The 22547-nt window shown below is 42.4% G+C and overlaps 1 protein-coding gene across 7 annotated transcripts in view; it reads left to right on the plus strand.

Annotated features, from left to right (window-relative positions):
• The window catches only part of CARD11 (caspase recruitment domain family member 11), a 46031-nt gene that overhangs the window by 11547 nt on the left and 11937 nt on the right, over positions 1-22547 (plus strand). For 3 of the 7 annotated variants that reach the window (XM_087942206.1, XM_087942205.1, XM_087942204.1), the window contains exons 2-16: positions 3278-3492; positions 4489-4626; positions 5928-6253; positions 7311-7490; positions 8861-9013; positions 9649-9774; positions 10115-10309; positions 11244-11423; positions 11985-12036; positions 12751-12857; positions 15865-15965; positions 19665-19714; positions 20307-20418; positions 21609-21810; positions 22173-22299. In XM_087942206.1, coding sequence (XP_087798332.1) covers positions 3294-3492; positions 4489-4626; positions 5928-6253; positions 7311-7490; positions 8861-9013; positions 9649-9774; positions 10115-10309; positions 11244-11423; positions 11985-12036; positions 12751-12857; positions 15865-15965; positions 19665-19714; positions 20307-20418; positions 21609-21810; positions 22173-22299 — 2248 coding nt within the window. In that variant the 5' untranslated portion in view covers positions 3278-3293. The remainder of the gene's footprint in view (positions 1-3277; positions 3493-4488; positions 4627-5927; positions 6254-7310; positions 7491-8860; positions 9014-9648; positions 9775-10114; positions 10310-11243; positions 11424-11984; positions 12037-12750; positions 12858-15864; positions 15966-19664; positions 19715-20306; positions 20419-21608; positions 21811-22172; positions 22300-22547) is intronic. The other 4 variants (XM_087942208.1, XM_087942207.1, XM_087942209.1 and 1 more) reach the window with 3 other exon arrangements.

Genomic DNA, 22547 nt, shown 5'->3' on the forward strand with positions numbered 1-22547 from the left:
TTTGCAAGCTATTCCCAGTTTGCAGGGAATTGGGGACATTGAAAGACCACTGATTTAGCTAAGCAAGTCCTGAGAAAACCTTCTGCCTGCTTCAGTTTTCCTACATTTGTGCATAATGTGCAAATATTCACTCTATTTTCCTTGGGTTTAAGGGTATTATTTTCCAGAGCCATTCCCTTTATTTCTACCCTACAGGTAGTCCTGACTTATGATCATTCATTTATTGACTGTTTGAAGTCACAACAGCCCTGATTGATGACTGTTTTGTAGGGTCTCCTCCTTGGGCAGGGGTTTGGACTAGAAGATCTGCACGGTCCCTTCCAACTCTGTTAATCTGTTAAAAAAATATGCCCATAGTCGTGTGATCAAAATTTGGATGCTTAGCAACTAGCTCATATTGATGACGGTTGCAATGTCCCGGGGGTCATATGGTCACCTTTTGTGAGCTTCTAACAATGGGGAAGCAGATTCACTTAATCGCCATGTTACTGAACAACTGCAATGATTCACTTAACAACGGGGGCAAGAAAGATCATAAAATGAGGCAAAACTCACTTAACACCTGTCTTGCTTAGCAACGGAAATTTTGGGCTCAAAATTTAAGTCAAGGGATTCCTTTACATTCCCTGCAAAACATTCTAGTTTTCAACCCCAAACCCAGTACCACAGCATACAACGAACCCTCCCATTCACACCCCCAATCTGGCATCGCAACATTTGTTTTACATTTACCCATGACTACATCAAACAACCAAGGAGGCATTGCACGTCTCATCATACTCTCTGGGACAGGTTTCTGCTAAGCCCTCACTTTGCCTCATGCCTGCATTATTTCTATCATCACAGCTTCCAGCAGCCAACATTCAAACCCCCGTGGATGCAAAAACCTTCCGCAATTAATCAATTCTCTAAAGCCTCAAATGGGCCGTCCTTTTTTCATAAGCCATGGTTTGCTGGATAAACAACAGATGGTTGGCTCTGCAGCCCTGTCATTGGCTAACCCCCATGTTTGCTGACGGTGAGGTGGATTTTCTGCCGGAATGGATGTTCGCACTAGCAATCATTTCTCTGTCTTACTGTACATTTTACTTATTTGTAACAACCACAGGGCTGGCGGGAGGCTGCATAGCATCACCTCCCCAATGCTTATGACCACAGCTGCATCAACACTGAATATGTTTTCTTTGGCCCTCGGTGATCTTCCTTGTCTCCATTCACTTATCTTCGTGACTCTTTTTTTCTTCTCTGTGTAAATGCCAACACGGTGCTTGCTGCAAGCAAGTGTGAGCCGCTGGCCTGTTTCATTTGGGGGAGGGATGCTGCACCTGTATATAGACAAGACTATCAGAGCAATGCCAGGAAGAATTGACTGTGAGGGACAATGTAAGAGGAAGTTCTAATGTTCTAATATTCTTTTCACCTTCTCTACTACCCCCTCTTATTAGTATTAATATTATTAGTCTGTCACTTTGCATGTACACTGAGAGCTTGTGCACTAGAGACAAATTCCTTGTGTGTCTAATCATACTTGGTCAATAAAATATTTTTCTTCTCTTCTCTTCTCTTCTCTTCTCTTCTCCTCTCTTCTCTTCTCCTCTCCTCTCCTCTCCTCTTCCCTTCCCTTCTTCTCTTCTTTTCCCTTCCCTTCCTTCCATCTTCCTTCTTCTCTTCTCTTTCCTTCCTTCCATCTTCCTTCTTCTCTTCTCTTCCCTCTTCCTTCTTCTCTTCTTTTCTCTTCTTTTCTCTTCTCTTCTCTTCTCTTCTCCTCTCCTCTCCTCTTCCCTTTCCTTTTTCTCTTCTTTTCCCTTCCCTTCCTTCCATCTTCCTTCTTATCTTTTCTTTCCTTCCTTCCATCTTCCTTCTTCTCTTTTCTTCTCTTCCCTTCCATCCATCTTCCTTCTTCTCTTCTTTTCTCTTCTCTTCCTTCCATCTTCCTTCTTCCCTTCCCTTCCCTTCCATACATTCTATTCTATTCTGTTCTATTCTTGCCAGCTTGAGGTTTGCTGAGTTCTGTGAAGCAATTCCTTCTCTCTTCCTGTTGCTCCTGCTTTTTGGGCAGTGCCAAATTAGTAGACATATCAGCAGCCTTGTTGTATGTTGTACTGGGAACAAAAGGTTGGGAACCATCATTCTAAGACCATCCACAAAACCTGGATCTCTAAGCTATCTGGCTTGCAGTATCAATCTCCTGGCTTAGCACACCACTTGTCCGCATACAAGATGTTCAACTGTGTTGTTCTGAGGCCTCCTGCATAAGTTGATTTTCTAGGTTATCTTTCTAAGCCTCCTGCTATCTAGGTTAGCCTTTTTCCTCCGTTTAAGTGAAAAGCAAAAAAAAAAAAAAAGGCTGAAAAAAGAGATTTCTGTTGCTGTTTGGTGGTGCAATTTAGAGAAAAGATTGCATGTCTCTAGGAAGTGCACTTCAGATCATAGCTGAAAAACCGGTGGTAAAAAATTAATGAATGGCCATCCTTAATTGCAACCTAAAAATATTTGTTCAAAGAGAGAAGAAGAAAAAAACCATGCAAATGGTGCTTTTTATTTTTCAAAAGGGAAGTGAATGTGGCTGTTGAACTTTTAGATGGTTCTTTGCTTTGAGGTAAAGCATCAGGACATCTGATGAACATGCATAGAATCTATGAGAGTTTGTGCCATAATAAAACTGCAAAATTTTGCACAATTGCCTTCCTTCCACGGGCAGCTTTCAAATTTGTGGGGGCTGCAGCTGGGTGTTGACTACTCTGCCCAGAAGGCACAGCCTCACTGTCATCTGGGAAAGGCCAGGCTGGAAAAGTGAAATACTTAGAGTTTACTACACCAGACCCATGAGATTGAGTAGTAAGTCCAAGTTACTCAGCTTCTCTCATGTCCCCATTGACATTGTCTTCTCTTAGTAGCAAGTCATCCTGCCAAAATCCCATTCACTATTTTTATACAGCTCAGTATCTCCTAACCCCATATTGTGGAGTATAGTGTTGATTGATTCTTGCAAAACAGAACTGGCATTCAGACAAATTAGCCATCAGCGAGATAGTTGTTAAGTGAGTTTTGCCCCAACTTACAAATCTTTCTTGCCACAATTGTTAAGCTAATTGTTGCAGTTGTTCAGTTAGTAACACAGGCTCAATTGTGGTTGTAAGTCGAGGATTACCTGTATTAAATTCAGTGCAAGTTACACTCGGTCAATTCTCTTTTCGTAAACCTTTTTCTTCTGGACAAGATGTGGGATCTTTCTAGACCAAAACTATCCTTTTCTTTTCTCTACACTTTCTTTAAGGGAGAAGCGTGGAAAAATGGACGACTGTCTCGAAACCCTGAAGGACGAAGAGGAAGCTCTGTGGGAGAACGTCGAATGCAATCGTCATATGCTGACCCGTTACATCAATCCCGCCAAGCTGACCCCATACCTACGCCAGTGCAAAGTCTTGGATGAGCAGGATGAAGATGAGGTCCTCAACTCCCCAATGCTCCTCTCCAAAATCAACCGAGCTGGTAAGACAAGCCACCAAGCTCAGAGAGCACCAAGTAACCACTATACCAAACCAATTATCTCCAGAATTATTAGCAGCAGAGGTGGGATTCAGCCGGTTCTGACCAGTTCTCGAGAACAGGTAGTGGAAATTTTGAGTCATTTGGAGAAACGGCAAATCCCACCTCTGACTGGCCCCGCCAACCCCATCTCTTCTCTGCCTCCCATTGAGTCCCAGCTGATCAGCTGGGTCTTCTTTGGTTGCCCTGCACAGGAGAACGGAGCTGGAAAGCAGGTTAGTGGGATGGGGAAGGAATGGGGAGTTTGCAGTATCCTTCCCCTGCCACACCCACCACGCCAAGGCACGCCCACCAAGCTACCCCCACCAAATTGGTAGTAAAAATTTTTGGATCCCACCACTGATTAGCAGCACAATATATAAAGTTGTAATCTTAACCAGCCTGGAAAAAAAAAGAATCATGTTGGAGAGATTAAGCTACACATAGTAAGAGTTTCAGACTGCTTCACTAGCCTTCCTTAGAGACACAGTACTTATTCTCTCTTTAGCTAAGCCTTTAAAGGTCAATTAGTTTATCATTCAGGTTTTATTACAATTGCCTTTATTTTATTCTTGGAAACTGTAAAAGCCACCTTAAATGTTAATTTTTAGTAGAAGGACAGCATATCAATTTGGTGTTTAAACAAATGGTATTAAATTCCGGAAGGTTTATATGCAGAGCATCAGTTCTGCTAAATGTTATGCATAAGGCTTGTTCTGTCTTGCCTTGATATTCTGCAGAATTTATTTTTTAATGGTGTGTTCTTTTGAGTAGTTTTGGTTGGTGCTAGAAAAGGTAATTTCACAGCTTGCATTTCAAATATATATTTTTTCCACATGTTATACAGCTGCAATCATTCTTCTTCTGCCATGTTCACATCTTCTTATCCCATTTGTAATTTTGGTTTCAAAGCAAAATTGTCTATTTTAGTAACCAGATCAATGTTTGGCCTTGTTGCAGGTCGTCTTCTGGACATCCTTCATACAAAGGGAGAAAGGGGCTATGTGGTTTTCTTGGAGAGCCTTGAATTTTACTATCCTGAACTCTACAAATTAGTGACGGGGAAGGAACCCACCCGCCGTTTTTCCACTATCGTTGGTAAGTGGGGTTCACTTTTGGAGGAGTCTGTTTTTCCGTACAATCAATATAGGGGAAATCCTTTATAAACTTTCTTGGTTCTTTGTTGCTTGGAGCTGAGTCCAGGCAGAGAACTAGAAATGTACGATACTAGGTTTCTGATATATCATACAGATAATCTTCAACGTACAATGACAATTGGGACAAGAATTTCCATTGTCTGTGGAAATTCTCAGTCATCCAAGTCATGGTTTTCCAAAGATGCTTATTCAAGAGGCAACAGGACTTTCTGGTTTTTCTTTGAAGACATTTCTCTTCTCATCCAAGAAGCTTCTTCAGCTCTGATTGGATGGTGGGGAATGGAAGGATTTCTACTCCTTGCAGACAGCTGGTCATTTGCGTCCTTTTTAGAGAGTCCTTGAGGCCACTTGGACCCAAAAGGCTCCACATCCATCTGCACTACTCAGGTGACCCTGAGGACGCAGATAAACCTCCAGGTGACCTCAACAACTCCCCAAAAAGGATGCAAATGACCAGCTGTCTGCAAGGAATATAAATCCTTCCATTCCCCACCATCCAGCCAGAGCTGAAGAAGCTTCTTGGATGAGAAGCGAAAGAACTTCAAAGAAGAACCAGAAAGTCCAGTTGCCACTTGAAAAAAAAGCACCTTTGGGAAAAGAATCCCAAAGTGAGTCACATCCAATTGTAAGTGAGTCACATCCAATTTTACAACTGTTTGCCACAGTTGTTAAGTGAATCCAACTTCCCCAATGACTTTGCTGGTTGGAAGATGATATGTCATACAGATAATCCTCAACATTCAACCACAATTGGGACAAAAATTTCCATGGCTAAGCAAAGCCGTTGCTAAGTGAGTTACACCCAATTTTGCTACCTTTTTGCCACCGTCATTAAGTGAATCCAGCTTCCCACTATGACTTTGCTCATTGCAAGCTGGCTGGGAAGATTACAAATGGCAAACCCTGGGATGCTGCAACAGTCATAAGGGCAAGGACCAGTTGTAAATTACTTTTTTCAGTACCTTTATAACTTTGAATTGTCCCTAAATGAATGATCATAAGTAGAGAACGACCTATATTTGCACACATGAAAAATAAAAATCAAACTTTTTCAATTAAGGGTCTCTCTTAGGCTTCACCTTATTCCATCTGGGCTGTTCTTAGATCTGTTGGTCTAGAGGTTTTTTTGGACCAGAGTGTTTAGCCCCATTCTGGTCGATTGAACGCTTCCCGCTACTGAGCGCCATCAACTTGTTGTGATGACTTACGTTGTGCTGGTTTCTTTCTCTGTTTTCATCGTAGTAGAAGAGGGACACGAGGGTCTCACTCACTTCCTGATGAATGAGATCATAAAGCTGCAGCAGCAAGTCAAGACAAAGGACGCCCAGCGCTGTGAGCTCTTGGCCAAATCTCGCCAGATGGAAGACGAGAGGAAGCAGCTGAAACTCAACAAGATCGAGCTGCTTACGTTCCAGGAAAGATACAACAAAATGAAAGAAGAGAGGAACAATTACAACGATGAGCTGATCAAGGTGAAGGATGAGAACTACAACCTGGCGATGAGGTATGCCCAGCTCAGCGAAGAGAAGAACATGGCCGTGATGAGAAGCCGAGACCTTCAGCTCCAGGTGAGAGGAAGTTCTTCAGAACGTTGGGTTCCATCTTTGCATTAGGTGATCATTTCATTCGTGGTCTTGAGTCCATGTTTTTAATAAATCACCAGTGTTTGATTCATATATCACCTCCAAACAAAGAAAGCACTTTATGATTTAAATGGCATCCTTGAATGAATGGGTTGGCAGGCTATATTTGAGGGCATCATGTAGGAGGTGGTAGCAAGAAATCTGTGGATTTCCAGATTTATGATGATGATGATGTTATCTATTCAATCATGTCTGACTCTTGGTGATTCTATCAGCCAGGGTTCTCCACATCTTCTTTCCTGTACTACTACTTTGAGTTGTTCTACACTGTAGGTGGGGTCAGCTTTGATGGTGTCCAGCTACCATGTTTTTTGGTGGCCTGGTTTCCTTTTACCGCTTACTCTTCCAAACCTACTTGCTTTCTCCAGTGAATTCCCCCACACGAAATGGCCAAAATAAGTGACGCCACATCCAACAAAATCCCAGACCAACATAACCAATGGTTAGAGATCTTCAGAAATAGTGTTCAATGGCAACTGAATAGAATATGATCTTCTAGACTAGAAACTAGAGTTTTACACAGCTCATGGACACCTAGAGGAGTTGGATTTCAGCACCTGGAAATTCTGAGAATTGTTGTCTCCATGCTTGATTGTGAAAGTTAACTTGGATAACTCTATGATGAAAAGCTTCATCTAACTACTAATGGCATGCTTGGGGTCTCTCCTGCATTCTTTAGCCCTGTTGAGTAATGTCTGAAATGGCTTTAAATTGGCTCTGTTGTTTCTCCCGCTTGCAAAATTGTTGTTGAAGTCATTATTCCTGTTTCTGCAATATGTCTTATAGAAAATTAACCAGAGTCCTTCATTCTGGTTTGAAAGTACCCAGGATGGCTTGGGGAATTCAATTTGGAGACCATCTCAACAGATGGAACCGAGGCTGTTTATGGCACCATATGGAGCAAGGATTTCTTCTGAAGACAGGACATACTTGATGATTGATATCTCTTTATTTAACTTGCCTCTCTGTGGGGCTCCCTTAGATTGACAAGCTGAAACACAAGTTGAATAAAGTGGAGGAAGAATGCAAGCTGGAGAGGAACCAGTCATTGAAACTCAAAAACGATATTGAAAACCGGCCGAAGAAAGAACAAGTTTTCGAACTAGAGCACGAAAACGAGGTGCTGAAGACCAAAATTCAGGAGCTGCAATCTATAATCCAGGTGAGCAATTTTTTCTAGGCTAATATCTGATTATCTAGGATATATCTTTGCAACTTAAGATGGGCGAGTACAGGAATTGGGAAGAATGGTCAACCTTAATCCAACCCTAATCCAGATTTCTGCTACTTGCAAGCTACCGTTGACCTGAGTGCAGAGTTTGACAAGAATTGGAAAGTTGAGCGAGAATAGGAGAGAACCAAAATTATTGTCTTGCTGGGCAGAACTCACAGGTTCTTCTTAAAGAAAAGATATGGAGACCGCCCCCTGAGCTATAAACAATCCCCACTCTGATCTGTGGGTGTAGAAATTCAACGGCTTCCTTGTTCTGCCATACAGTCCACCATTTCACTCTCCCTTCGGCCAGCTGTCAGTCTTCCCAGGAGATGCATTGAAAATAATAATTTGGAAGATGGAAAGTGTTAGCTTGACTAACTTGAATTTAATCACTAGTTGGGTAGAAAGCAGCAGAAAAACAAAGCAGGAACTAATTGGAGCAGACGTAGAAGGTTCGCCCATGGGGGCCATAAAGGATAGGATGTTGTAACTTTAGAGGTTTCCTTGAGAAACCTCTAAAGTTACACCTTCCTCTTTAAAGGTTGGATGGGTTGCTGTTGGTCCATCTTCTGGAACCAGCTGCTCACCAGCTCGGTTGGATCCAATTCCTAGATGTTTATGGAGCTTCTCCACCATTCAAGTCATGGTTGTTCCAAAGGTGCTTGTGCAAAAGGCCACTGGACCTCCTTTGTTTTTCCTGGAAAACGTTTCACTTCTCATCCAAGAAGCTTCTTCAGTCCCTTCAGAAGAAGAAGCTTTTCGGATGAAAACTGAAATGTTTTCAAAGGGAAAAGAATCCCAAGAAATTCCAGTTGCCTTCTACAAAACCACCTTTATGGGAGATTCAGTTCCTAGAATTTCTAGCTCAGGTGGCCCTGGGTTAGAGAGTGTCCACTTAAGGACAGATCCTGGAGGAGATATTCCAAGATATTCCGGTTTAGTTCTGCAAAAATGTGTTGAATGGAAACGTTCTTTGCGTTCTAGGTCCCACAAGGAAGTGGATCAGTAAACTCAACACTTAGGGAGCAGTGTCTAATTCAGAAATGTCCTGGGAAGCAAAAGAAAAAATGCAGATTGATCACTACTAATGTTATCACTTTGCTCATCCCTTCCATGTTTGCAAACTTAGGATGCAACAGAAAAATCAGCGGAAAACTTTGATCTAAAATTTTGATCTGCAATAGCGGTTTATTTATTTTCATCTTCTATCGCGCCAAGGGCATCTGAAATTAGAAAATCTTTCACTTTTCAATCAGTCCACATCACTCTTTCCCCTTCCCACTCAATCTATACCTGTTCCTCCTTCCTTACTACAGGCTGGGAAGCCAAGATTGCCAGATTCTGACAAAGCCATCTTGGATATCCTAGAACACGACCGCAAAGAAGCTCTTGAGGATCGCCAAGAGTTGGTCAATAAGATCTTTAATCTCCAGGAAGAGATCCGTCATGCAGAAGACCTCCGGGATAAGGTAAAATAGAAACCCAGAAGTAGAAGGAACAGTGAAGAGAAATTCAGGGTTGTCCTAGATCTACCTAATTTAGAGTCTTTATTTTATTTTATTTTATTTTTATTTATTTTTGTTAATTGCTTACAATAGGTATAAGTAAAAGCATAGTTATGAATACATGGATACATATAAGAAAAATAAAAAAATAAAAGAAACAATAGGACAGGGACAGTAGGCATGTTGGTGCGCTTATGTACGCCCCTTACAGACCTCTTAGGAAAGGGATGAGGTCAATAGTAGACAGTCTAAGGTTAAAGTTTTGTGGGCTTGCGGAAGATACTCTTTTGATTGGCATTGTTTGGCTTATTGGGTTACCCAAAAATCATCTATATAAGAATATGAACCAATTCCATGTCTTACCTGCTATACAGGATTCCTGTCTACAGGAACATCTCCTCCAGATTTAGGATTTAGCACGCTTTAAGCAAGGTCATAACCCATAAATTCAAAGCAATATCTTCTCAATTATCCCTCCTCCCTTTTGCAAGTCGTCAGGGTGAAGCTGTAGCTTGCAGAGTGGAGTTCTACATTTTGGAACAGGCTAGATCTTGATCGACATCCTTGATGGACCATCATCTTCGTTTATTTCCTTGTAGTACCTTGAAGAGAAGCAAGACCTGGAGTTAAAATGCTCAACTCTGGGGAAAGACTGTGAGATGTACAAGCATCGCATGAACACCGTCATGCTACAGCTGGAAGAGGTGGAGAAGGAGAGAGATCAGGTGCTTGAAAATACCCGAGGAACCTCTGCTAGCAGATGCTGGGGAGATGTGGGTGGTGGAACCCCATGGATTACATTCTATTGATGGAGCCAATTCCTTTTTCGTTCACTAGAACACTCACAGCAGGGAATATCTTTAAATATAGATGCATATAAAAGAGCAAAATGAAACAAATCACAAATATTACAATCATTAATGCATGTAGCCCTGGGATGGAATGTAAGTTAGCTCAAACCATTTGATGGATGGAGGGCTTCCCATCTGAAGGAAATGATGATCTTGAGTCCTTCAGTAGCTTTTTCATGGTGTTGAACTCTTGGTATTGTTTTCTCTCCGGAAGGCGTTCCACTCCCGGGACGAGGCCCAAATACAGTATTCCCAGTGCCTGATCGAGAAGGACAAACACCGGAAGCAGATTCGGGAACTGGAAGAAAAAAACAACGACCTGAGGATTGAAATGGTCCGGAAGGAAGCGAGTATCATCAACCTGGAATGCAAACTCAGACGTCTCTCAAAAGACAACGGTTACGACCAGGTAGCTATACTCCACTGCTGCTTGCTTTGTCTGTCCCAATGAAAATTAAGAAGGACCATCTTAAAGGCTCAATTCTTTTCTTTTTAAAAAAAAATTAAAAATTTTATTGAACAAACACACACAAAAAAGAAAAAGACATTTAAAAACAATGGACCTGGTGCAATCATCCCGATACCCTTAGTTGTCTTACATCGCTAATTTATATACAGAATAGTATATATTTACATTTTATATATGTAGTATATAATATATACATAAACATTAATCATTTTGTATATTTTTTGATCCTTCCTAGTTTCTAACCAGTGATAAAACTTTCCCCATATTTTGTAGTAATCAGAATCATCCTTATTTTTTTTAATTCTTGTGTCAATTTATCCATTTCTGCGCAGTTCCAAATTTTCCTAATTATTTCTATTTCACCTGGAGTTTCTTTACATTTCCATTTTTGGGCATAAACTAATCTTGCAGCTGTGATTACATGGATTATTAAATATATTATATCTTTGTCATATTTTCCCACGTTAATTCCCAACAAGAAAAATTTGGGTCTATATTCTATTTTAGATTTGCACATCTCTTCTAACCATTTCTGGATTTTCTGCCAAAACATTTGGGCTTCCTTACAATTCCACCGTAGGTGATAATACATTCCAATTTCCTTATTACACTTCCAACATATAGGGGCTCAATTCTTGATCAATGTCCTAGATGAATTCAATTAATCAGTGGGACAACTTACTTCCAGAAGTTGTGGATGTTCCATCACTGGAGGTTTTCAAGAAAAGATTGGACAGCCACTTGTCTGGAATGGTATAGGGTCTTGAGCAAAGGGGTGGACTAGAAGACCTCCAAGGTCCCTTCCAACTCTATTGTTCTATGTTTTGGATGGAACTTGCCAGTTTTTAAAACCCATCTTCTTCTCTACTTCCAGAGTTTACCACGGAATTTGCCATTTACCGTGATTTCTCAGATGCTGGAAACCTCCAGACCCAAAACCAACGGCCAAGAGGCAGATGACTCTTCAACTTCTGAAGAATCCCCTGAAGACAGTAAATTCTTCCCCTTGGATCCACCCCAGTTTAGAAGAAGATTAAACATTAAGGGCTTCCAGGTACAATCCATATGGGGTTGGGTGGCTGGAGGACAATCTTTGGATCATTAGACAGTCAGCTCTCATTCATGGCTGAAACGGGGTTCCAGCTCTGCAGTGAGGGTTGGATTGCATGACCTGGATACCACCTTCCAACTCCACAAGTCCTTCTCAATTTATGATCATTTGTTTAACTCCTATCTTGAGCAGGGATTGGATTAGAAGACCTCCAAGGTCCCTTCCAGCCCTACAATTCTGTGATTCTATGATTCTAACCTGTAGCTCCTTAGTGATCCTTAGATTTCATGCCATGTTTAGATGTCCCCTTAAGAGTTTTGTAAACTCTACCACATCTATTCCTCCTATCTCTTGTTTCCCTGGTGTTTTCTTCTTAAATTCGTAATAGTGCAATTAGTTTTCCAAAACACCAGAGGGATCTTATAATTAGAACATGGATGCTTCCGTTCCAAAGGAGAGGCCCAAATTCACTTCTTACTGTGGGCAAAATGTAAGAGGTGTTTGTCTGATGGGGAACGTGAACACACGTCCTAACTTCAGGTGGGATTTCTTGCTCTCTTTCAGCCTCCAAGAACAAAATCCCCCATCGGTACGAATCGGACATCGGATCTCCAAGGTCAGAGGAACAAAAACTCATGTTCTTGTACTTGGCTTTTCAGATGTTTCCTTAACATTTAAGTTGTTCCAAAATAATAAGCCCCGTATTACGATCTTCCTTGCCATAGTCGCTAAGTTAGTCACACAGTTGTTAAGTGAATCTGGTTTCCCCGTTGACTTTGCTTATCAGAAATGAAATGTGAAATGTGAAAAATGTTCCTAAGTCACTTTTTCCAGTGCCAGTTGTGGCCTGTCAGTTGTCTGACAGGCGGATGAGCAGAAGGCAGAGGAGAGGAGAGCAGTGGAAATCTATGGGCCGGTCCTTGGGACAGAAGAGCCACTGCTGCTAGCAAAGCCCCACCCGAGCTCTGATAATAAAAGGCAGGGGGTGTAGGTGAATAGATGTGGCAGACAACTATTAATCTCTCCTGCTGGACGTACTTGTTAGCCTGCTGTGAGAGAAAGAGGCCTTTTGCCTGGGCTGACGGCTCTCCTAATAAAGGAATCATTGATTGATTACACAGTTTCTTGTGTTTGGGTCAGAACAATGGCATTGTAACTCTGTATGGTCCCTGAATGAACTGTTGTAAGTTCAGGACCGCCTGTAAAAAGCCAGAAGGTATTACAAGTCTTCTTTGCACTAAATGATGTGTATGGCACAACTTAAAAGCCAACAACTCGGTTGCTTGCCTTTCTCTCTGACTATCCCCATGTTTGCTGTTTGATGATTCAGCTGTCCACAACGAAGAGAAGATTGAGATCAGCTACAGCCACCCTGAAGTGTCTTCTCAACCCATATCCATCAACAACTCCATGGGCAGCTGCGAAGTTAGCAAAATTGTAAGGAATTTGAAATCCTTTTTTTTTTCTTGTTACTCAATTATGGTGTGTCTTCTTTCTCTGTTTGCAACTCCAGAAATGAAAGGGTGCTTTTTTCCCCCAACCTGCTGTGTAAATTTCTTGAATATGATTTTTTTCCCTGCATGAATGTTAATAGTTTGCTCTGTTTAACACACACACACACACACACACACACACACACTTGCTATCACCTTTCCAACTTCTAAATTTGTATTTCCCAAAGATATTCCCAGGAATCTTTCCTGGTTTTTATGTCCCACTGAGTTCCACAAGGAGAGAAAACAGGAAAGGTTTTATTATCTGGTTGAATTGCAAAGGTTGGACATTTTTTAAGAAGAAGAAGAAGAAGGAAAAACAATTTAAACTTTTGACCGTTGTCTGTGAGATTCCATTGCACAAGAATGGATTCACCAGCTTAGCAGGGGCAGTGAAGTAGAGGGGGGAAAAGGTGTTAATAAAAAAAAAGCTATGTGAAGAATAAAAGACACCTTTGGCCAAAGGTTTTCTAAGCAGGAGCTTCCGGCAGTGAAGTGAACTATTTTTCACTTGGTTGTGTGATGATGACCTGAAGTCATCTGGATTTCTCCTCTGAATTGGTGCTGGTGAGAAGTGCACAGTTGGGGCATCTGGAGGCAGCTGGGTCAAAAAAACTCAAGATGGCAGCTTTGACTCCAAATCAAAGCCCCACCCAAGGCTAGGCAAGATTTAGGGACTCCCAGTCCAGACCAATGTTTTTTTCTTAACTGTGGCAACTTTAAGGTCGGTGGACTTCAATGCCCAGAATTCCCCAAACAGCATGGCTAACTGGGGAATTCTGGGAGTTGAAGTCCACACATGTGTCTCAACTTTGGCCACTTGATGTGTGGACTTCAATTCCCAAAATTCCACAGCCAGCATGGGTGTCTCTGACGGAATCTTGTTTGGATTCCCAGGAGAGTGGGTCTGCATTCCAGAGGATCAAGAGGCAACGCAGCTTAGATAGTTGGTGTGATAGAAAGAGGGCGAAGATGGCTCCTCCCTAACAGTTCCCAGGGTATATGGTGCAAGTCATCTGTTTTAGTTTGGCAAGATTGATGTCAGCTTCCAAAAACCAAGAAAGGCACATTGAGGTTCTTCTCAGCAGATTTCTTTATTGTTCCTCACCGGTAGACAGCGCTTTTGCCAAACTAAAGCAGACAACTTGCACCATTAAAAAACCTACTCTAGGAACCATTGAGAAGGCGCCATCTTCATCCACTTTCTCTCACACAAACTATCTAAACCACATTGTCTTTTCACTCCCTCCCAGGAAACCCCCCCCCCAATAAAATTCCATCACAATGACCACCTTCCAAGTATGCTTTCTTTCCCCCAATGACCCTCTCTGCCCCCTTTCTAGGGTTCCCTAACATCCATTATTTTTAAGTCTACGTTCTCAGTTTTGGGCAGAGCTGCAAAGCTGACCCTGCTTCATATCAACTTTCTGGGCTGAGAAAAGATCTCATGAATTCTTCTTGTAAATATCACCAAAACTATTGGGGGAATCCATTTCTGCTTGCAGGAAAGACATATTTGTCTGCAGTCATGGGGACACCCAGCTCAGTTTTTCTGCAAGAGCTCACACATGTTTGCAGACAGAAAGATTAGTGTCAACAGCAGGAGGGACGCTTAAAATCACTCCCCAATGTCTGGGTCCAGAAAAAAAAAATCTATTTCTATGAATCAGCTCCACTCAGTGCCTGCACATTGAGTGATTTGATGACAACTGAGGTCTCTGCCAATATCGCACAGTTGCCTTTGTATATTTCTTTTCACAACGCTTTTAATTGTACATGCCCCTCATTTGCTTTTTGTCTTTTCTGATTGATTTTTTTTTTCCTTGCTGGGTGTGTGTTGTGATTGCTCAAATTGTTTTGATAGACTTGTTCCATTTCTTTGTCTGTTGGTAATGTTTGACTGCCTTGTCTGTTTGTTTTCCTTGCTGCTGTAAGCCGTCTTAAGCTGCCTCTCTTGTAGACAGCAGAGCCTTGCAATCCTATTAAATAAATATAAATTAAAATAATCTCTCCACGCACACACACACACACACACACACACACACACACACACCGTTCCAGGGCAAACCCGAGAAACTGATTTCATGGCTTAAATTGAAGTCTTTGGGGGAGAAGGAGGCAGGGGAGGAAAAAAACAACCCCACCCATTAGTTATTATGTAAATCACTACTCGGTGATGAAAAGACTGCCATATTCCGTGTAACAGATACGATATCACAAGCTTGCCATTACTGCTGGAAAAGAATCGAAATAGGAAGCTGTTGAAATATTCAACTCTGCCTAATATGCAAACTGCACACACAACTTGGTTGCAGTGGAAACAGCTACTGTATCACTCTGGGCTTCTTGCAGATATATTTGGAATGCATTTACGCACCCGTGCTCCTCCATACATTCATTCACACATTCACCTATCCCCCTTTTGCTCCATATGATTTCTTTCCTACTCCCCTTATAAAATGGGTTATCAGATTTTCGTTACAGCCACCATCCTAAATTCTGTTCTTAATTCCGAATGGAATGAAAGGACTCGGTGGATGAAAGCCGTAAGTGGGACAGGTGTTGGGGCTCCAAAAAAACCCAAGAAAGATACATTGTGATTCTTTTGAGTAGATTTCTTTATTGTTCTTCACCTCCAGGTGGGAATCTTGCCAGACTAAAGCAGACTATTTTCCCTGTTAAACATATACTGTGGGAACCCATTGAGGAGGAGCTGCCTTCACCCTCTTTCTCCCACACGAATGATCCCGTCTCTTGCTCCTCTGGAATACAGCCCCTCCCTCCCTCCTGGGGATCCAGACTGCATTCCACGACAACAATAGAATGAAGTGTTAAAGCTAGTAGACGCAGAAGCACTGGTTGGTTTACAAACAAGCGTGTTTTCCTCTGCGTGATTGCATCGTTGATGGTTTCTGTTTGCTTCTTTTCTCGCCTTCCTTTCTGAAACCCAGCAAACCCTGAGATATCGCTGTGCCAGTATTATGTCCACCACTCCAGAGCCTCCAGGAAATGATTCCATCCTCCGACGGAACAAAGATGTCCCTCACTCAAGGTAAATGTCTCTTGGCCAACTGGGGAGAAAGGAAGGGCCTATGTGAACCAGGAAACTTGGGCGAAAGCTACATTTGTTGGGGGAACAGAGTTAGTTTAGGGACCAGAAGAATTGTCCCACTGAATGCATTTTCATAGTGGTCAGCACTGGAAGCAGTGGTGGGATTCAAATTGTTTTACTACTAGTTCTGTGGGCGTGGCTCGGTGGGTGTAGCAGGGGAAGGATACCGTAAAATCTCCAGTCAGAGGTGGTATTTGCCAGTTCTCCGAACTACTCACAATTTCGCAACCGGTTCTCCAGAACTGGTCAGAACCTGCTGAATACCAGCTCTGACTGGAAGGAACAATGGTACTTCTTAAGGAGGAGCAGAGATGGACTCATCTCCAATGTAGGAACCATCTCACACATCCATCATTGGGAGAGGACAGGAAGAGGTTAGAGCAATGTTTCTCAACCTCATACATGTAAGATGTATGGACTTCTTCTCGAAGGAGTCCCAGAGAAGAACTCAGATTGACCTACAACCCAACTCCTGTCATTCTGATGACCTCCAAGAAAAAGAAAAGGGTATTCTCCATCATTCCTCGGAGATAATGAGGATGGACTGGCATGTTTGGGGAAAGGAAGGGTCTAAATCGGGGTGGGTGACTATGACCTCTTTATGAATTGAGGACTTCAGCTCACCAAGAGTTCCTGAGCCAGCTTGCTAAATTCTAGGCATTGAAGTCCACAGCTTATAAAAGGAATTCTGGGAGTTGAAGTCCACAGGTTATAAATTTAAGGAATTGAAGTCCACAGCTTATAAAAGGAATTCTGGTTGTTGAAGTCCACAGATTGCTAAATTCTAGGCGCTGGAGTCCACAGCTTGTAAAAGGAATTCTGGGAGTTGAAGTCCATAGGTAATAAAATTCTAGGAGTTGAAGTCCACAGCTTGTAAATTTAAAGCACAGTTGCCCACTCCTGCTCCAAATAAATAATCATGCTTGCCTTTGGAACTCCATACAGTTCATTGCAGGGAAACTAAGAGATAAATAAATGCTGAGGGCATATTCATACAGATCAAAAATGCGGGCGACACTTGCCAAGGTTTATTTGGGGCCACCACTGTGTATGGGGGTTCTCTCAGCTTTCTTTACTTACCTCTGTGCAATCTCTTTTTACTGTCCTTCTACTGTTGAGTCATCTTCTCTTCCCAGGCTTCTCTCCAAAGTCGATGGTCCCCAGGTCAAATACTGGCTTATATAAATAAACCATCCAGATTTATCCTCCTGGCAGACAAACGTTGAGCCCTATTTCCCTGGATCCTTTCCCCAACTCAATTCCTACCTCCAGAAACTATCCTGGTCTGACTGAGGAGGAAATCGGATGTGAGATGATTTGGTGTCATTTCTCTGCTCCACCTTGAAGGCAATTACAACCTTTCTCAGTTCCATTACCTTGAGCCAATTTGAAATCCCTGCAGCTGATGTTAAACGTTATCTTTTAAAAAAAGAACATCAGGAAATTCAATCACAAGTATCTCAGGTGAAGGTTTGTAACTAGGAGGATGACACAGGAGAAAGTGGCCATGCTCGGAACCATTCCAGACACTGTGTAGCTACGGTGTGCTGTCAAAAATTGTGTAGGGATTGTAAGCGTTTAATCATCCAAAATGAAAATATGCAGTGGAAACTGCCTTCCCCTGATCGTGCAAGAGAAAAACATTTATTATATGATTTTACTGATGGTATAACATGATCCAAGGCAAGCATGATCATTTATTCAATGTTCTTCTACCTCCATTGAGTGTTCCTTGGTCTGATTTACTGGGACAATTTTAAGAGCTGAATTAGAGCTTTCTCACAAGCGCAGGTAACATTCATCTGATGTTTGGAAATAAAAAGCAGCCAGTTTCAGGTGGCCGTGACTGGAAGAGGGCACTGAATCTGTTGGTATATAATCCTCAACTCTTACAGCAGAGATCCATCTTCACTGTGGGAAGTTATGATCCCTGCAGGAGCCATTCCGAGTACAAAAAGGGAACCCAAAAAGATTTATATACATTATGTTTCCTTTCCTTCCAGTCACAGCCTCCAGAAGTTTCTTTTCCTTTCAAAAATTGGGAGCGTTGTGTGCAGGAGTGGGATTCTACAGGTTCACATCTATTCTGTAGAACCAGTTGTTAACATTCTAAGCAGTTCGGAGAAGCGGTTGTTAGAAGAAATTACTGGGCTAATCCTGTAAGGAAGGCAGGAAGGAAACATTCTGGTGTTGCTTACAGAAACTGCTTTTCCATTAACCCTTATTACATTCTTGGCAGGACTAGACTTCCTGTCTCAGGAACCTCTCTGGAGTTTTTTCCCCCTCCTTTGCTGGTATTTTCCTTGTGTGGCGTGACTATTCAAAGTTACAATGGCACTGAAAAAAGTGACTTAGGACCATTTTTCACACTTACGACTGTCGCAGCATCCCCACAGTCATGAGAGGCCAGGCGAGGAGATGCGTGCCTCGATGTGAGTGATGTTGAGTTGGCCACGCCCAGCCAGTCACATGACCACCAAGCCACGCCCACCAACTAACCCACGCCCACAGAACTGGTTGTTAAAATTTTTGAATCCCACCCCTGGTTGTGTGTAACATGTAGTTCGGCCTCCAACGTCATGAAAGAAGTGGTCCAGCAGTGGGATCCTACCTCTTCTACTGCTAGTTCAGTGATCACACAAGGGCATGCACACGCATGCATCCAATGCACACACGCAGCTTTCCACACACCAGCTGAGGCCTGCAGTGTCAATCAGCTGAGAGGATAAAGAAAAGTGCAGGGGTGAGTGGGAGGGCCGATCCTGCGCTTTTTCCCCTCCTCTCAGCTGATCGTCGAAGGCTTTTTTTTTACTACCAGTTCAGCCAAACCAGGCCGAACCAGAAGCGTACCACCACTAAAGTGGTTGCTCAGGCGGTCACTTCACTTTTTTCCTACTGCTTTCAAAGGTGGTGTCCATTCCTCTCCTGCCATGCTAGAAAATATAGTGCAGGTGCGAACATTAACAAAAGGACACACAGACACAGACACACAAATACACACACACATTTGTGGCAGATGCATAGGGCTGGCAGTGTGGCATCGAATGTCTCAATGGGTTTGCTTGCGTTGGGTAAAGTGACCGATGCAATTTTACTGTTGCAATCACCTGAAAACCCTTCTCATTTCGAATAACAATAACAACAACAACAACAACAACAACAACAACAACAACAACAATAACAATAATAATAATAATAATAATAATAATAATAATAATAATTATAATAATAATAACCACAACATAGCTCCAAAAATAATATTATGCCCATCTGTGCAGCAGCAAATTGTCATATTTCATAGGTAAGAGCTGGAAATGATAAGAAGAGCCAGATCTTCTTTTTTTTTGGAGAGCATCATGACACCTTCCCAGGGCTTGGTGTCTCCTTTTCTTAGGCACCTTTTTGTGACCTGGTTGTGTTCCAATCTTGGTGGCACCTTTTCCAATCTTGTCTCCTTCCCTTCACCTACCACCTGTCTCTCTTGGCACCTGCTCACTCTTCCGTGGCCACCTCTGGCCACTTCCTACATCAGAGATGTTCTGACTCCAAGATTTGGGCTACCTGCTGAGGGATACTAAGATGTGCAAATGAGACATCGTGGAAAGAGAGAACGATTAAGTATATATTTCTGCATTTCAGTTTAACCGAAGAAGACGACAGCCTTGGCTTTGATCCTTTGGAATTAGAAGGTAAGAGGTTTGGAAGATGTTCTTTTTTTTTAAAGACCAGCATTCTGAGTAACCTCATTTGGTGGACAGAAATGATCTTCTGGACCTTATTTAGACCTCACAATACTTCATGCAGAATCTCTGTTTGAAATGCTGCCCAGTCTTACTCCAATTTAAAGGTAAAGACCAATCAGAAGAATAACAAATTACCCATCCACAGTTCCTACCTGGCAGGATATACCTGGTCATTTGGGACATCTTCATGTAGAATTGTATCAACAGTAGGGAAGTTGTGTGCCAACTGCTTTCTACCAGAAGGTCTTTCAACTTCTGAACCCAGACAAGGTCAGCCAAAAGTTTGCTGCTATCTAGAAAGGAACAAAGATGGATCCATAAAGTTCATGAGAAGATCACCAGGAGACAAAGTGATTTGGAAAGACCTTGGCAATTTTTTTTCTGAACCCAAAGATAATCCATCCAGGCAAATACATCAAGCCTTGTCTATATTTCATCCATTTTTTCCCCTCCCGCTGCCCTCTCTTTAAGAAGGATATATTTTCCCTCCATATGCATCCATTTCATAAATTTATTTATTCCGCACTTCCTTTTCCAGATGATGTTCCTGACAGGTACTCCTCCTTACCTTCCTCCTCATCTTCCCACCATTCTGAAGGGCTGGATCTGGAACAAGTCAACTCTATTTTTAGGAAGTTCTCTCTGGAAAGGTATGGTATTACTTGCAGTCTGCTTTAGGTCTACTCAGCAAAATGGAATTGCAAAACTGCTTTTTCTTGGATTGTACCATTGCTGGGGGGCTATACTATAGAATGCACAGGAAGCTGTGGTGGGTTTCAAAGAGGTTTTACCACCGGTTCGGTGGGCGTGGCTTGGTGGGCACGCTTTGCGCGTGTGCGCACCAAACACGCACTTTGCGCACGCACAGAGGCTTTCCTACTCACCTCGTCAGCGAGAACAGGCTCAGTCTCAGCCGATCTTCGGTGCTCCTGGTACACTAGAACCAGGCCAAACCGGCAGAATAGCACTATTGTCAGGAAGGGCTGTCACATAGGGAATGTGGTACCTCTCCTGATCATCCGTGGTAGTGTCCAGAAAAATGGTTCTTTAATTCTTCTGACGAAAACATTACTTCACCTAAATTCATGTTAGCTCAGAAAGACAGAGAGAAATAAAGCTTGGAAGGTAGGGAACTGAAATGATTTGCAAGTTCCTGATGCTGATATCCAGGCTAAATTTTGAAAGGTCATAAAGCTTTTTTACACACACCAGACATTTCAGAAGTTTGTTGCCATTGTTTCATTTCCTGCTGCATGTGTCCTGAGTCTGAGTTAATACTGTGCCGAATTCTACTTGTGATTTAACTAATTTTTTTGTTGTTGTTATTGTTGTTCAAGTTCCAGCTGCTTTAAAGAAGTTGTTCTGAATTTCTTTGGTGGCTTTTTTTTTTTTTTTAAGCAATCTCCTTGTGACTGGAGGTGTTCCAAAGAGCAGCAGCTGGTGTTAGTTTTCAGCCCCACATCTTTCTAAATCCCCCACTGCCTCTCTCAACTTTGGCAAAAGACCCTCAGATGCAACTTTGGTTAGACGAGACACATCCTTGCAGTCAAGAATGAAACTGTGAACATAGCAGATGGATTGCTGGTTGCATGCAAAGAAGTCAGGGCCTTTCTTCATAGCTATGTTTCAGAATTTAAAAGCCTTGAATTTTTCCTCCTACTCTTCCGAACGAACAAACACTTGGTGTAATCTCTTGATGGCCTTGGCAACCATCTGAGATACATCAATGCAACTGTTCTCTTTGGTCTAGGAACTGCTGGTTCTCCCCTACCAATCTCAGCCCCTTCTCAAGGGTGATCTGAGAAGCTAAGGAGAACTTGCCCCTCTTTTGTTGACACAGGCCGTTCCGTCCGTCAGTGACCTCAGTTGGACGCCTCTACAACGTCTTCCACGCTGTCCAGCAAATAGTGGCCAATGGGGACACTCTGAGCTCAGAGATCAGTTTGCTGGGAGGGAACATCAAAGGAAGCTTTGTCCACTCTGTGAAGGTCAACTCCACCGCGGAGAAAGCTGGCCTCCGGGAAGGGTACCAACTGCTTCTGGTGAGGCATCCATATTTTCTAGTCATTCCTGCCAACGTCCCTAAGGATGGTCCTTCACAGTTCTTTGAAGTAATGAATGAGCGAGCTGTTCTTATTTTTCTTCCTTGCTTGCTGTAACTAAGGTCTACTTTGCCCGGGGCAGAGTTTTCAACTTAAAAAAAAAAACACCTTTTAAGGAAGGTTCATTTTGGAAGCATCAGCCATCCCTTCATTCTGTGTGCCCTTCAAGAAAAAAAAAATCTATATAACAAATCACATTATGCTGTTGGTGAAGACCAGCGTGGGCAGAGGCATTGGCTGTGTAATTTAGTAAGTAGAATTAATTGCTTGGAGGGAGAATAAAACGGTGTTCCTTTCAACAGGTGGAGGGCTGCATCCGAGGAGAAATTATGAGCGTTCCCCTAGATACCTGCACAAAGGAGGAAATCCACTGGACAATTCAGAGATGCAGTGGACCGGTTACATTGCACTGCAAACCAAATCATGAGGGTGAGATACCATACTTTTAAACCTTGGGATGAGAAGGACTATTTATCTTTAGGATCTGGGAGGCGGATAAAAGGACAGGAGGATTGATCTTTGGAAGCCAGAATAATCCACTATACTTTTTTTTTTTTTTAAAGAAACCTGAGTTCTCATTTATTTTCATGATCACCCATAAAAGTTGGAGGCGCAGAGTTGGTAGTAGAGGTGGTTTCTAGGGGATACCTCTGCCCCCAACCCATAATTGTGTAATG

The sequence above is a fragment of the Notechis scutatus genome, chromosome 12 (genome assembly GCF_049901735.1).
Source record: "Notechis scutatus isolate UNSWTSFEM ecotype Mainland chromosome 12, rNotScu1.2, whole genome shotgun sequence".
Classification (NCBI taxonomy): Eukaryota; Metazoa; Chordata; class Lepidosauria; order Squamata; family Elapidae; genus Notechis; species Notechis scutatus.